Source organism: Capra hircus, chromosome 11 (genome assembly GCF_001704415.2).
Source record: "Capra hircus breed San Clemente chromosome 11, ASM170441v1, whole genome shotgun sequence".
Lineage (NCBI taxonomy): Eukaryota > Metazoa > Chordata > Mammalia > Artiodactyla > Bovidae > Capra > Capra hircus.
In genome coordinates, this window is record NC_030818.1 from 36,025,261 (window position 1) to 36,038,073 (window position 12,813).

The 12,813-nt window shown below is 35.3% G+C and overlaps 1 protein-coding gene across 3 annotated transcripts in view; it reads right to left on the reverse strand.

Moving 5' to 3' along the window:
* Window positions 1–12,813, reverse strand: part of ASB3 (ankyrin repeat and SOCS box containing 3) — a 107,153-nt gene that overhangs the window by 18,173 nt on the left and 76,167 nt on the right. For all 3 annotated transcript variants that reach the window (XM_018055235.1, XM_018055236.1, XM_018055237.1), the window contains exon 8: window positions 1,576–1,833. In XM_018055235.1, the coding sequence (XP_017910724.1) occupies window positions 1,576–1,833 (258 nt within the window). The remainder of the gene's footprint in view (window positions 1–1,575; window positions 1,834–12,813) is intronic.

Consider the following 12,813-nt stretch of genomic DNA (forward strand, 5'->3'; position numbering starts at 1 on the left):
TTGTCAATAATTTTATATCTCAGTTATCAAAAAATACTCTGAATTTTTGTGAAATTTTATTAAAATGGTATACAGAGAATTACAACAGTGAGTACTTGACAGATAACGATGTATTAATCAATCAACTGCTGGAGAAAGAAGTAAATACAATCAGGGACTCAAACCACTGTAAATTATAAACAAAAAGTAAAGTGGAGACTAGAGCATGTATCTAAATTTTGCTTTACTTCTATATTCCTCAAATCGCCTAACAGATAGATAGCAGTTTTTCCTCACAAGCCACCAAACTGAAACATTCAGTATCAGAAAGACATCATAGTCCTAAACCTAAAACTTTAAATCTCTGCTTAGAGAAAATTGTTGAATTCTATATTATGGTAGACATAATAAAAAGGTGAGATACTGGGATCCTGCCAAATAAAGATCTTTTCTTTATAATATAGATGGAGAGGCCACCAGGTGGAAAATGGAGTCACAGAAATGCAAATTGAATTTACAAGTAGGAAGCACCAGTGTTGCCTGCATGAATCCCAGAGAGGACCTCTTTGAAAAGCAAAATTTAAATAATAAGATATCAAAGCACTTTTCTGCTGAAATCCAAAATTTCAGTACTTACCCAAACATTATTTTATTAAATGGTAGTTCTGAAAAACAAAAATGAAATCTTCCAAATATTTCATTGAAATTTTATAAAACACCCCATATTCCTAGAGACTTTTATTCTATTTTCTCACTTGACTCAAATTATCAGGCCAAAAGAGTTCTCTCACTGCTACAATTATCAATAATTTCTCAGTCCATCTAGACACGTAACTCCTGCAAAGGCTTGTAGAACAGTTTTTATCCTTTTGCCCAAGAAAAATTCTGACTCAACTTTTATATAATCACTCATAGGCAATGCCCTTCTGGGAAACCACTTGAGGTAAACAGCTGTATCCTCAGCTACTTCAGAAATCAGTATTTATTGAGAGACAGTTCAAACAGACAAGACGCTACAGGATAGGAGTATTCAATCTAGTTGACTAAGGGATGCTAGAAATCGCCAAAGCTGCTACAACCATTCTGTTGCAGGCATTTTAAAAGCAGCATGAGGGACGGCCCAAGTAGAAGAAATAGCCCTCCCAAGAAGATTCACTGGCACCCATCCCTTTCCGTTCCCTTCTAGCCGCCTCTGACCTTTTTCTAGGATTCTATCCTTACATTCAGGGCTTCCCAGGGGCCCAGTGGCAAAGAATCTGCCTGCTAAGCAGGAGACGCAGGTTCAATCCCTGAGTTGGGAAGATCCCCTGGTGAAGGAAATGGCAACCCATTCCAGTATTCTTGCCTGAAAAATCCCAAGGATGGGGGGCTTGGTGGGCTACAGTCCATGGAGTCACAAAAGAATCAGACACGACTTAGCAATAAACAAAAACAATCCTTACATTCCATCTCACTATTAGCAGGTCCCCAATTCCTTCATCCCAACACAGCCATCTCAATCAAGACACACACAATAACAACCTCTTTCCAACACAGGGATTTCAAGAGACTGGGGAAAATGAAAAGAGTAAGGCCCACAGTGGTAGGATTTCTTACCAGGAACTGCAGAGTAGGTTCAGTGGGTCAAATCCAGCAAGCAGCAGAGATGGCAACCACTCTTTGTAGTTCGTCTGTGCTTTAACTGCATGGTTTATAAATTCAGACATATGGTCCCATGGTGTCGATGGGCAACATTTCTTCAAAAAGTAGCGAAATACTGAAAACCTCTCATACTTCAGGCAGTATGCCAAATGAAGTTCATTCAGCTGAGCTCCATATTTCAAAAGAATATTTACAATTCCAAAGAAGTCAGAGCTCCATCAACAAAAAGAAAGGAAGGTAGGGGAAAGGGAGGGGAGGGGAAGGGAAGAGAAGATTTTCACATTAAAAAAAAATTCTTACAAATAGTTAATAGTAGTTATGACTGGAAAATAAGAATAACAGATGCTCAAGAGGGAGGGGACATATGTATACCTATGGCTAATCTGTGTTGGTGTACAGCAGGAATTAACACAACATTGTAATTAGATGTACAGCAGAAACCAACACAATATTGTAATTATCCTTCAATTAAAAATAATTTAAAAAAAGAATGGCAGACGTGATAGTGGATGGTTTTACATGTCCAGTGGATTGAGACTAGACGACATTTAATTTACACCACGTTGCATGGTTTTTAATTTTCAACTATGAACAAGTCATGCCCTTAGAATTTAAAATACTTACCTTAAATAAAATTATCACTGACAAGTAAAACTCTTTTCAAATTGTGATTTTTTATACACAATGAATTATCTATATTACAAAATACTTGCTAAACAAAGTTAATAAACAACATGATCAGTCAAAAAAGACAGGATCAATTTCCCCCTTTCTTTTAAATTTCTAGTGGTAGAAAGCAATCAAATAGAAAGCCTCTTTTATGAACAAAAACTTAATCTAAAGCTTTAAATTTTTTAAAATTAATCTTTATCAAGTGTTTTACTGAATGAAAGTGTATTATTTTATACCTGCTGAATTGGTTACATGTTTTAAAAATGATCATCCTGCTAAGTCGTTCTTAAAATGACTAAAAGTAAGTTTAACTCTTTTATGAGAGAGCTAATTGGCAAAAGGTGTCAAAAGAGGTATTATAGCAAAGATGTAAAGAGCACAGACTGGAGCCAGACTGCTCAGCCACTTACTAGCTGTGTGACTTTGAGCAAGTTACTTAACCATCCTGGCACACAGAACTAGCATTATATAAGTATTCGTAAAATAAAATGATACGCAAAGTAAAATACCACAAATTTAAATATAATAAACATAAATCCTGGGAATTTATCTATGAGACCAAACTAAATTATATGCTATTTGCACAAATATATTAACCACAGTACTGTCTATATCATATTTTTTTAAATAAATTAACTGTTTAACAGAGGAGGAGATATGTGCAAAATATGACAGTCATTAAAAACTAAAATCATGATGGTTATGTGATCACATTTAAAAACCTGTTTATGATATAAGTTTAACTTTAACAAAGTTCAATAAACATGTATGTTCACTACACAGACAACTGTGAAAGAAAATATGCAGGAATAAAATAAGTCTCCTGAAATTGGCATTAATGCTATTTTAAATAACAAGAAATTTTTAAAAACTTCATTATTCATAGTATTAAAGAATCTAAATAATTAAGAATCATAAAAAGAATATAAAAATCAAATATAAAACATTTAAACCATTGTCATGTGAGACCAACTACTTCTGAGAACTTGAGTGCAAGATTTCAAAGCAGTTAAATACCATATACATAAATATCACTTATGTAAATTTTTGTAAATCTGTTTTATTTGCTCTCCAATTTGTGCTTCTTTTCTTCAGTTAAAAGATTAAATAAAAATGCTCTTCATTATCAATAATATACATAGCAATTAGAAAAGAAAAAGCTATAATCCTAAAATTTTCTTTATAAAAATTAATTAACTTTGTTGTCTGTCTAGTATATATTGATATTTGTTCCTGGAAACACCATCATTCTTATCACTGTTCTTGAAAAGAGCCCTGTATATACTTTTTTTTCCTTAAGGCTATTTTCAGATACAGGAAAACTTAAAGAATTTATTGCCAACAGTCCTGCATTACAAGAAATGCTAAAAGATATACTTTTTTTTTTTGTATTGGGGTTTAGCCGATTAACAAACAATGCTGTGACAGTTTCAGGTAACAGTATAGGGACTCAACCATGCGTATGTATTTGTATCCACTCTTAGAGGATATACCTCTGACTGATGGTTTTAAACAGTTATAAGCAATTTCTTTCAACCACTCTGACCTCATTTAACTAGGCTCTCATTATGCTGCCTGTAGTTATTACTTGCTGATTCCACTACAGAACAGATGAGCAACACATGACATGGACTTTTGCACACATTCCAACAAACATATAGCAAAGTGGGAAAAGCTCGAGACACTGCCTCATTACAAATGTGATATACAATACTCAAGAACACTTAATTTTCAAGGCATGTATGTTCACATGTACACTTCAGAAACTGGCTGAACTCTTCCCTTAAGCAACGTGAAAGCATCAATGGCCTAACCACAGATGCTTTAGCTCTCAGAGAGGATGACATATTTTTGCTACAGAATACAAAGGTAAATGAGAGCCCTAAAGGCACCCTGTTATATTAAGTGCCACAGATAGCTAGAAAATCTATTTTCTGTTTAGGAAGAAAACTATAAAACCAAGAAGCTTTCCTATTCAAGTTTCAAATATAGCATCTAGCCATGTGACTCATGCTAAGGAAAAACTTAGGGACAAGGCCATTGATAAACCAACCATCGATCTCTAAATGTTAGAGGAACATGTGCACATATAACTCTCCATAATAACAACCTTTATCTATTCTACACCAGGCAACTATGATAACTGTGTTACATGGAAGACTTGCCTTAATATTCACAATAACCCTAAAAAGTAACTTTTATTACCATCTCCACTCTAGATGCAAAAACTGAAGCTTAATCACAAAACTAGGAATTTGTAAAACTGGGATAATAATAGCTAATCAAAATCCAACAGTGAATATGATATAGCAAATATCAGAAATATCTCTCCTATATTATAAAAACAAAACATCTCAGGAAATAGTCACATCAGGAATTATTTTAAGGCCAGACCTGTTTCTTGAAGTATGTTACATGGAACACTAGTCCCTGCAAATGATCTATGTTAAAAAAATCCTCCATAATTAAAATATTCGAGAGGCCCTTTATAGTATGTGAAGTAAGTGAAGTCGCTCAGTCATGTCCGACTCTTTGCAACCCTGTGGACTGTAGCCTACCAGGCTTCTCTGTCCATGGGATTCTCCAGGCAAGAATACTGGAGTGGGTTACCATTTCCTTCTCCAGGAGATCTTCCTGACCTAGGGATCGAACCCAGGTCTTCCACAATGGAGGCAGATGCTTTAACCTCTGAGCCACCAGGGAATATACACTAGTCCATATAAGAGAGAAATACAGGATGAACTTAATTTTAAACAGTATGCTAGTTACATTTTTAAAATATATGCTCAAATATTTTTCTTCAAACTCCAGATACACTTCAGAGGAAGTACATTTAGAATTAAAGCAATGGATCCAATCATTAATCAGAAAAAAGCATAATAAAGAGGATATCAAATGCCCCAAAAGTGTGTAAATACAGGAACAATAGTGTATTTATTGTAAAGTTCATCCTATGTTTCCAAATTTTTAAAACTTTGGTAGACTCATCCCTCCTTAGGAATTCATAAAACACACCACCATAAAAAAAATTCTTAGAAGCCTTTCAGGAAACAAATCTAATTGCCACTGCTTAACCCTGTGTTTTCCAAACTTAATTAACTAAAGAACCCCTTTTATCCTATGTATTATCTATTAACAATGTATAGAAACAGTATTCTACAAAACACAGCTACAACTCCTTCCAATTATCACACTGCCTTGTATCAGAAGGAATAAGAGCACATGCCTAAAAGGCTTTTATAAACTACCTACTGCTACATTATAAACTCTTTTTCAACAGAACTACCATTTACATGGTCAATAATAAACACAAAATAAAACTGGAGGATCATAAAACTTTTTCAGCATGCCCTGAGCTTCTGTTACATTATACATCTCAAATATACATAACAAGCTCCAGCAACTCAAGTAACTTCAGTGCTCTACAATGACCTTGATTATTACATGTCAATGAGCAAGATAAAGGCTTAGATAAAACTTTGGTTAAAATATAAATTACATGGGAATATGTATGTGTTTCTCTTAACACTTAATATAAATTCTCTTTCAAGCCCTGATGGTGAATCAGAAAAACTCTTCAAGTCCTAGAGCAGTCCTTCTTATTTAACACAAATATCAAGAACTACTTATGACACATTAAGAGACTTCATATTATGTAACAGTGAAAACCATAAGGCACAGAGAGAGAGAAGTTTAAAAACCAAAAATGCAATGCCTAAACCTTATTTGGGGGCTTGTACATTTTCCATCATACTGCCCTTTTAAGTTCAAAACTGTGCACAGAAACAGGCTCAGATAAAAAAGAAGCACAGTAAAAGGAAATTCAACATGTTAGTAAGGTTTCTTTTAAACAAATGGAAATGAACAAATATCTTAATAACCCAACAAAACTTACAACTGACTTTTTAGCTGAATTATTAAAAGGCCATATAGGAAGTTTTACTGAATGCCTTTTAACCATCAGCTGCAAATAAAATAAAGACATTACGTTGTGTCAGATGTATCCATGTGTGATATGATGATAAGAATGGACTCAATTATTTTTATAAAATTAACAGGATAACAATGGATCAGTATTGATTAGAAAGACAGACGTAATCAGGACAGGAGCCCTTTCTATAGCCCTATATAAAAGGCATTAATATTTGTTTAAATTTCCTGTAATTTCTCAACTTCCCATCCCTTTCACCCATTCCAGTTAAAGATGTCATTTTCTTATATTTTCTCATTTGAGTTGAATTACTCAGCTATGCCCCTGAAAGACTGGCTTCATGTCACTGGAGCTGTTAACTTGTTAGCCCCAAAGGACAAAGAATTCTTTTGTACAGCAGTGGAGGAGACAAGACAACTTTCCATCATGCTTTGGAGTATGAGAAGAGCTAAAGGTCACTACTTCAAATAGAAGCCTATTCTCTCCAAGGGATACTCAGTAAAAATGTTTCAGAATGCTAATCCTGAGCTTAAAAGTTAAATGGCTGAATAAAACAAAAAAGAAGGGAAAACTCAAAACCCAGAGCCATTATTTATTATCTTCATCACTTTTTGATATTAATTATACTGCTTGTAAAAGCAGATAACTTTACCATAATGTAACAGACCAACAGTGCAAAGAGCATCAGAAATGTTAAATTTCTAGACCTCAGGAGAAATGCCAGAAAACATACAAATAAGAAAACAAAAGTTTTTGGAAACTATAAGCAAGGTGAAAAGGCAGCCTTCATAACGGGAGAAAATAATAGCAAAGGAAACAACTGACAAAGAATTAATCTTCAAAATATACAAGCAGTTCATACAACTCAATACCAGAAAAATGAACAACCCAATCAAAAAGTGAGCCAAAGAACTAAACTAACATTTCGCCAAAGAAGACATACAAGTGGCTAATAAATCATGAAAAGGTGCTCAACATCACTCTTTATCAGAGAAATGCAAATCAAAATCACAATGAAGTGCCATCTCACACTGGTCAGAATGGCTGCCACCAAAAAGTTTACAAACAATAAATGCTGGAGAAGGTGTGGAGAAAAGGGAATCCTCTAACACTCTTGGTGGGAATGCAAACTGATACAGCCACTATGGAGAACAGTGTGGAGAGTCCTTAAAAAACTGAAAATAGAACTGCCATATGATCCAACAATCCACTGCTGGACATACACACCAAGGAAATCAGAATTGAAAGAGACACAGGTACCCCAATGTTCACTGCAGCACTGTTTACAATAGCTAAGACATGGAATCAACCTAGATGTCCATCGGCAGAAAAACAGGTAAGGTACGTAAACACAATGGAGTTTTACTCAGCCAAGAAAAAGAACACATTTGAGTCAGTTCTAATGAAGTGGGTGAAACTGGAGCCTATAATACAGAGTGAAATGAATCAGAAACACCAATACAGTATATTAACACATATATACGGAATTTAGAAAGACGTTAATGATGATCCTATATGCAAGACAGCAAAAGAGACACAGATGTAAAGAACAGACTGTGTGGAAGAAGGCGAGGGTGGGATGATTCGAGAGAATAGCATTGAAACATGTATATTACCATATATAAAATAGATGACTATTGCAAGTTCAATACATGAAGCAGGGTACCCCAAACTGGTGCTCTGGGACAATCCAGAGGGATGCAGTGGGGAGGGAGGAGGGAGGGTGGTTCAAGATGCAGGGATACATGTGTACTCATGGCTGATTCATGTTGATGTATGGCAAAAACCACCACAATATTGTAAAGTAATTATCCTCCAATTAAAATAACTTAAAAAAAAAGTTTTTGACTCATTAATAACTAAAGTCAGGTAAGTGTTGATTAAATCTTTTATACAATGATCTGATACCAAACCAACATTACTATAATAACACACTGTTACTATAAAAATAAAATTTCAAAACTCATACCACAGACTTCCCTGATGGATCAGTGGTAAAGAAATCTGCCTGCCAATGCAGATGCGGGTTCAATCCCTGGTGCAGGAAGATCTCACATACCATGAAACAACTAAGCCCATGCACCACAACTATTGAGCTCTAGAGCTCAGGAACTGCAACTACTGAACCCACGTGCCACAACTACTGAAGCCCTGTGCCCTAGAGCCCGTGCTCCACAACAACAAAAGATACCGAAAGGAGAAGACCATGTCCCACAAAGAGGAGTAGCCTCGCTCTCTGTAACTAGAGAAACGCCCACTCAGCAGCAAAGACTCAGCAGAGCCAAAATAAAACAACACAACACCGGAGATCAATTCCAGATAGCAGAGCACTGAAACTGCAACTAGCCATTGAGCAACTACTGACAGGACACTGGAACTCACCAAAAAAAGATATCCCATGTCCAAAGACAAAGGAGAAACCACAACAAGACACCTCATCCACCAGAAGGCAGACAGAAGAAGCCAAGAAAATCCCACAGTCACCAGAACGAAAACCATATCACAGAAAGTTAAGCAAAATGAAAAGGCAGAGGATCATGTCCCGGACGAAGGAATAAGATAAAATCTCAGAAAAGCAATTAAATAAAACAGAGATAAGCAACCTTCCAGGAAAAGAATTCAGAATAATGACAGTGAAGATGACCCAGGATCTTAGAAACAGAATGGAGAAGATGCAAGAAATGCTTACCAAAGACCTAGAAGAACTAAAGAACAAACAGATGAACAATACACTGGAAGGAATCAAGAGCAGAATAACTGAGGCAGAAGAATAGATAAGTGACTGGGAAGACAGAATTGTGGAAATCACTGCTACAAAACAGAATATTTAAAAAAGGATGAAAAAATATATATGAGGACAACCTAAGAGACCTCTAAGACAACACTAAAGGCACCGACATTTGCATTATAGGGTCCCAGAAGGAGAAGAGAGAGAGAGGATCTGAGAAAATATTTGAAGAGATAATAGCTGAAAACTTGCCTAATTGGGAAAGGAAATAGTCAACCACGTTCAACAAGCACAGAGAGTCCCAGGCAGAATAAACCCAAGGAGGAACACACCAAGACACATAGTAATCAAACTGGTGAAAATTAAAGACAAAAATATTAAAAGCAACAAGGGACAAACGACAAATAACATATAAGGGAACTCCCATAGGTTATCAGCTGATTTCTCAACAGAAACTCTACAAGCCAGTAGGGAATGGCACAATATATTTTAAAGTGATGAGGAAAGAACCTGCAACCAAGAATATTCTACCCAGCAAGACTCTAGTTCAGATTTGATGGAGAAATCAAAAGCTTTACAGACAAGCTTTTGTTAAGAGACAAGCAAAGTTAAGAGAATTCAGTAACACCAAACCAGCTTTACAACAAATGCTAAAGGAACTTCTCTAGGCAGGAAACACAAAAGGAGGAAAAGATCTACACAAAATAAACTTGAAACAAATTAGAAAACCATAAAAGGATCATGCTGCTGCTGATGCTAAGTCACTTCAGTCGTGTCCGACTGTGTGCAACCCCATAGACAGCAGCCCACCAGGCTCCCCCGCCCCCGGGATTCTCCAGACAAGAACACTGGAGTGGGTTGCCATTTCCTTCTCCAATGCATGAAAGTGAAAAGTAAAAAGGAAGTCACACAGTCGTATCCAACTCTTAGTGACCCCATGGACTGCAGCCTACCAGGCTCCTCTATCCATAGGATTTTCCAGGCAAAAGTACTGGAGTGGGTTGCCACTGCCTTCTCTGAATAGGATCATATGTATTGATAATTATTTTAAATGTAAATGGATTAAATGCACCAACGAAAAACACAGACTGGCTGGGGGTGGGGGGATGAAAACATGTGCATGTATGCACTTCCACTTACCATATCACTCTACTTAATTCCCCAAACTGTATGTAATTATTTTATATTGTTAGGTTAATCATGTTTCCATTATGGCTTGCAATTGTAATTTTTTTTATTTTTGGTCTGGTTATTGATTGTGAAAACTGATAAACATTTTTTACTATTGTGATCATGTTAGAAAAAAATTTATACCACTCAACATATTATCTATTACCAAGTATCTGAAAATTCAAATATCTAATAACTAATTTTGGAAAATAGTTTTCCAAGTTCCCTGGTATTATTTTTGTGACCAAAACTCAAATTCTTATTCATAATCAGTAAATGTAATACAGGAAATTCATAAATGTCTTGAGAAGAAACAGAACAAAAGCCATTTTTAAACAAAATTAGTCGATTGTCCTTTAGAAAGGTAATTCTAATTTAAATAATTTTAAGTATGTAACCCAGAGAACTCAAATTTTCAGAGGCATATTGAAAGAAATTTAAAAATTAACAAAATTTTTCAATTTCTTTCCCCAGGCACTGTCTATGTTACCCTCTTGAAATACTAAAACAAAATCTACTGGGAGAATTGACAGTTTTCTTGCTTGATCAGCTTTACACTGAATATCAAAATAATCAAATGATTTTCCCATTTCATGTACAGCAATTACATGCAAACTAAGAACCTGACATTAGCTTATGTAAATGTATTATAAAGACTAAAAATTTAATTGATGCTATTTTTAGATAAACAGAGAATGGCAAAAGATATGTCTTCTCCAGAAATGAAGAGAATTAACCTTGATGTTTTTTTCTGATGTGCCAGACACTGTGCAGTGCACTATATGTATACACAAATATTAAATGTGAGCATATGTGATAATAAAGCTACCATCTCTTAGCCTTAGTCTCTTGGGAAATGTTTCCCTTTCAATTAAATTTCCCACTGGGTGGGTAAATAATGGCAAAGATGTTTCAAAATTAAGTCTACAGCCATGGCTCTGGCAAACATATAAAAAATAAACTGTAAAGACTGAGAGAATGTACCCTCATCAAAGAGATATTCTGATGTTTTCGGCTTTTTCCCTATGGACTAACGAATAGCATTTTCCAGCGAGTTTTCTTACTGAAAACCTACCTTACTAGTTAAAAATACATTTGGTCCAATTATAAGTTCCCACATGGAAGAAAATACATGACAAGTCCTTTTAAAGTCACTAAAAAAAGATTTCAGTTATGATACATAGGGCCACTTCACATAGCAACATTGCCAAGAAAAGTAAAAAACAAAGTCTAATAGCTCATGTCTGTGACCAAAGACCACCATAAACCACATTGTTACTTCTTTAAGTTTCCAACAGTTTGATTATTTTGTAAGCATGCTTTTCTTTGAGCTTCTCATATTTGGTTTACTTAGCTTCTTAAATCTATAAACTTGTGTCCTTATCTAATGTTGGGATGTGTTTGTCCATTATCGGTCACAATCTCCTTCTCCTCTCTTCTGGATCCTAACGACATGAATGTCAACACTGATGAAATTGTCCCTCAGGTCCCTGAGGCTCTGTTCTTTTCTGTCCCCCCAATCTTCTTTTTCTCTGTTCTTCTGTTTGGATACTTTATATTGGTCTACCTGCAAGGTAACTGACTCTTTCCTCTGTCAATTCCATTCCACTATGAAGCTCATACAGCTAACTTTTCATTTCAGATATTACACTTTTCAGTCCATTTGGTTCTAATTTTAACTTCTAAGCTGAAAATATCTACCTTTCCATTTATTTCAAGTGTGTTTACCTCATAACAACAGTTATTTACAATTATTTGATATTTCCAACATCTGTATCATCTCAGGGTTGACACATGTTAATTGTCTTTTCCCTCTAAAATCGGTCATATTTTTCTGGTTCTGTCAAGTAATTTTAGACTGTATCCTGGATATTATGAATAGTAATGCTATGTGTAGACTCTGGGCCCTGGGCCCTGCTATAATTCTTTGACCATAATACTGATTGTGTTTGTTTGCTTTAGCAGGTATATAACCTAGTTAGGTTTAGACTACAATTTCTTTTTCACCTCTACAGATAGTTATTCCAATGCAAATTCAGTTCTCAAGCCTTTGCTATGCCGCTTTGAGTCTGGCCCCATGAAATGTGCCACTCAGACCTGAGACTTGGGTGATAGTTCAAATCTTGTTGTCAATAATTTCCATCCCGTGCATTCAAAGGTTGGATGGGTTCTGGACATATGTAGGTTTGTACACAGAATTAAAAAAACCTTTTCTCCAGCTCTCTTTCTCCAGGATTTCCCTCATACCATGTCCCAGAGGGTTCTATTCTACCTAATTCTTCAGGTCAGAAAAACATTCATTTTAAGGTATTTTGGTGTTAATAGGAGCACTGCTATGGTTTAACATGTTTAATTCAAACTACACTTATAAGACGATGAGCTATGAGGTAAGGTGCTATGACAGAAGAACCAAAAATATCGTTCCTCCAAAAGCTAAGATGAAGGCTAAAACAGATTATTGATATGCTGGACACAAAGACATACAACTATACAAAACTATTATGTTCTTATCAAATAAAAAAATGTTCAATTCTGATCTAATAATAAAAAAAATGGAGACATATATATAATGACAACTGAATCAACTAAAGTCAACAGTACAGCCCTAGTGAGGCAACTGAAGTAACTAGGCCTCCTGTTTAGAAAGATAAAACCAAAGAAACTATACAGTGAACTATGAAATCATGAAAGT